Here is a 3,548-nt window from a genome sequence, read left to right as displayed (position 1 = left end):
CCTGAGACTGAGGACGGGCTGCTATGAGCGGGAGCGGCTGCGAGAGGAGGCCCGGTTGCGTGAGCAAGTGATGGTGCGATGGCTTCACCAAATTGTTCACTCGACCCTATATATGCGGTTCTATACGTACAAGAAAATCTATTTATATATATGCATAACGTGTACAATTTGTAGTATCGTGAAATACCAGCAAACAAAAAAAGTAATGGAAAATAAAAAAAAACACAAACATTTAGTACCGGTTGGTATTACCAACCGGTACTAAAGCCCCTACGCGCACCCGGGCCTGGCTCGTGCCACGTGTTCGCACTTTAGCGCCGGTTCATGACAAACCGATACTAAAGGAGGGGACCTTTAGTCCCCACTCTTTAGTGCCGGTTGTAGAGGCCGTTACGAACCGGCACTAAAGGCCGGTTCTGCACTAGTGTTCTTCTTCTATTCCAAGGTTTCTTCATACGCCACTTATCCAGATCTGGTTACTTCCGTTGCTTCTTCTATTCTTCTAGAGTCTCAAGTTTCTAGTATTTTCGTTTTTGTTGGTTCGTTGCTTCTTCTATTCTTCTAGAGTCTCAAGTTTCTAGTATTTTCGTTTTTGTTTGTTCGTTGCTTTGCGTGGCACGAAAGTGTAGGGATGCTATTCGGGTGCCAATCCCTGGTGAGACACCAGCAATCGTCCCCAACGGGGATCGATCCCGGGCGGGCTGCCTGGCCACTGCCAAGCCAAACCAGTGCTGAGCAACACTTGTCAAGATACCGTCACTTGGAAAGATGGCATCAATATTATACTAAACCTGGACACCTAGCGCCCTGGGGACACATGGTAGTTACTACTCCTAACCCGCCGACCACAAGGTGATGTGGTGCTTGAGTGAACAATTAGGTAGGGTCGAAGTGCACGGACTTCAGAACCATGGGTCCAAACGAGGATCTTTTTTTTGTAGGTCATCTCTTGTTTTGCCCCTTGAGAAATGCTATTGTCTTGAACATGCATCAAGGGGTGGGTTTTAACGAATCCCCATAAAAATGAAATAACGAAAAGAAACTGTTGTGGAAATATAATCTTCTCAATGAGAGGTCCAAATTGTTTACTAAGGTGAATGGGAGACTACGTCCACACAGCGAGGATAGGAGGAGGCTACAACTAGAAGCAGTAACCTCAAACCAAGCCGCAAAAGGAAGCTTCCCTGAACAAGAAAAAACCCGCAAAAGGAAGCTAGCTACTAGGAAACCATGCGCATGCATCTATATCTATAAGAAGGTACTACGTTTTCTCTACGTAAGGAAGAAGCAAGAAGCAGGTAGCAGCTAGCATACCACACTCGATCGATCATACACATACACCATGCCGGCCGCGCAGCACATCGAACGAGACCAAGACCTCGCCATGAGCAGCGACGAGTTACTTCAAGCTCAGCTGGAGCTCTACCACCACGGCCTCGCCTTCGTCAAGTCACTGGCGCTCAAGGCCGCCACGGACCTGCGCATCCCCGACGCCATCCACCGCCGCGGCGGCGCCGCCACCTTGTCCGAGCTGGCCTCCGACACCGGGATCCACCCCACGAAGCGCTCCAACCTCCGGCGGGTCATGCGGGTGCTCACCACCACCGGGGTATTCTCCATTGTCCAAGGCAAAGGCAGCAACGACCACGCCGGTGATGGCGCTGCGTATTACAAGCTCACGCGGGTCTCCCGGCTCCTTGTCGAGAGATCACCGCACAACCTGTCCCCGATGGTGGGCACCATCGTCAACACGTTATGCTGGACCTCTCTCCTCAAAATGCCCGAGTGGTTTACCCAAGGCCAAGAGGGAGAGTCGGCACAGTCGCACTCGCTCGTCCAGCTGGCCAACGGCTGCACGTTCTGGGACACCACCAAGGTCGATGGCGGCTTGTTCAACGACGGCATGGCCGCGGACAGCCGCATCGCCATGAAGGTCCTGTTGAAGGAGCACGGCGGAGCGTTCAGGGAAGTGAAAAGCTCGCTGGTGGACATCGGCGGCAACCATGGCGCCACCGCGTCGGCCGTGGCGAGAGCGTTCCCGCACCTCAAGTGCAGCGTTCTGGACCTCCCACACGTCGTCGCCGCGGCTCCCGCCAGCGACATTTTGACCTTCGTCGCCGGAAATATGTTTGAGTATGTCCCACCTGCGGATGCTGTTCTACTCAAGGTAATTTTTTATTTTTATTTTTATTTTTGGATATGTTCTTCTTTTTTCTGCTGGTCTACTATGCTAATGGGATATAATATGTATGTTTGGTTCCAGTGGATTTTGCATGACTGGAAACACGAAGACTGCGTCAAGATAATGCGCCGGTGCAAGGAAGCGATCCCAGCGAAAGAAGCCGGAGGAAAGGTGATAATCATCGACATGGTGGTGGGATATCCGGTGACTCAGCCCAACCATTCCAAAGAGGCGCAGGTTTTGTTAGATATCTACATGATGGGCTCCGATGGAATGGAGCGAGAGGAAAACGAGTGGAGCTTGATTTTCTCCGAAGCCGGGTTCAGCGACTACAAGATCACTCGAACCAATGGGATTCGATCAATTATCGAAGTATACCCTTAAATGTACTTACTTCCACTTCGGAGATACTATCTCCTTCCGTCCGTACGTGTTTATTAGTCTTGCACGTGTAATTAACTTGGTAAATTAGCAGCCAAGATACACGTGCAAGACTTATAAACTGGAAAGGAAGGAGTCGTCATTTGATTTGTAATAAATCTCACCAGGAACTCTCTGTATTATTGCATTTAAGTTTTACTTTTTGTTTATAGATTTTTCAAATTTGCTTCTCTTTAGTTTATTTCATTTTTTCCACTCAGTGTACCAATCCTATGAAATCTACATAAATTGTTCTTTTCTTTACATATATTATCATTTCCTCTGCAGTTACCAAACATTTACACGTGTATTTGTTCTACTCCCGCCGATCCAAATTATTTGTCGTAGCTATAGAGTCTTTACTCTGCAAGTGCATAGTCCGGTCTCAATGAGTTGTTAGCATGAAATAACTATCCCACTTGTCCAAAATGTTGTGAACACCACGGCTTTCTGATTGCATGATAAAATGTGATGACTATTCAGTGGATTAGTGGGTGTTGGGAGGGGGTGGTGGGAAGAGAGACGAAAAAAACCCAGCGAAAATAAACCGCAGAGACGATTCACCAACTCGTCCATTAAAAGTAGAGATTTAAAATAAATCTTGGTAAAAAAACAGTAAAAACGAGTGCGGATTTATCTTTTGGTACGGAGGTGGACAGGGCACCGTGTTCGACGAGGGCCCGTATCATTTTTTTTTTGTTTTTTTTTTGGTGGAACACGCGGTCTGGTCACGCTCCTCGTGACCCACAGGACGCCCGCCGCATTTAGATGCATGCATGCATGCAGACAGTAGGATTGGATTGGTAGGCACTGTACCAAGCATGCAAAGACCATAGGATTGGATTGGATTGGATTGTTATTATCAAGATGCATGCATGCAGACAGTATGCTCAAAAACCTCCACAGCCCACATGCAGCAGCACCAAGCATGCAAAGACCATACTAC

General features: G+C 48.2%; 1 protein-coding gene across 1 annotated transcript; it reads left to right on the top strand.

Annotated features, from left to right (window-relative positions):
- The first annotated feature begins 1,250 nt into the window (after positions 1-1,250).
- LOC123150272 (acetylserotonin O-methyltransferase 1) lies at positions 1,251-2,774 on the top strand. The gene is made up of 2 exons (XM_044570111.1): positions 1,251-2,167; positions 2,264-2,774. The coding sequence occupies exons 1-2, from the start codon at positions 1,343-1,345 to the stop codon at positions 2,564-2,566; spliced, it is 1,128 nt and encodes a 375-aa protein (XP_044426046.1). The 5' UTR covers positions 1,251-1,342; the 3' UTR covers positions 2,567-2,774.
- The last annotated feature ends 774 nt before the right edge of the window (positions 2,775-3,548 follow it).

The sequence above is a fragment of the Triticum aestivum genome, chromosome 1B (assembly GCF_018294505.1).
Source record: "Triticum aestivum cultivar Chinese Spring chromosome 1B, IWGSC CS RefSeq v2.1, whole genome shotgun sequence".
Classification (NCBI taxonomy): domain Eukaryota; kingdom Viridiplantae; phylum Streptophyta; class Magnoliopsida; order Poales; family Poaceae; genus Triticum; species Triticum aestivum.
Note: the sequence above shows the minus strand (reverse complement) of the source record. Positions and strands in the feature narration are given on the sequence as shown.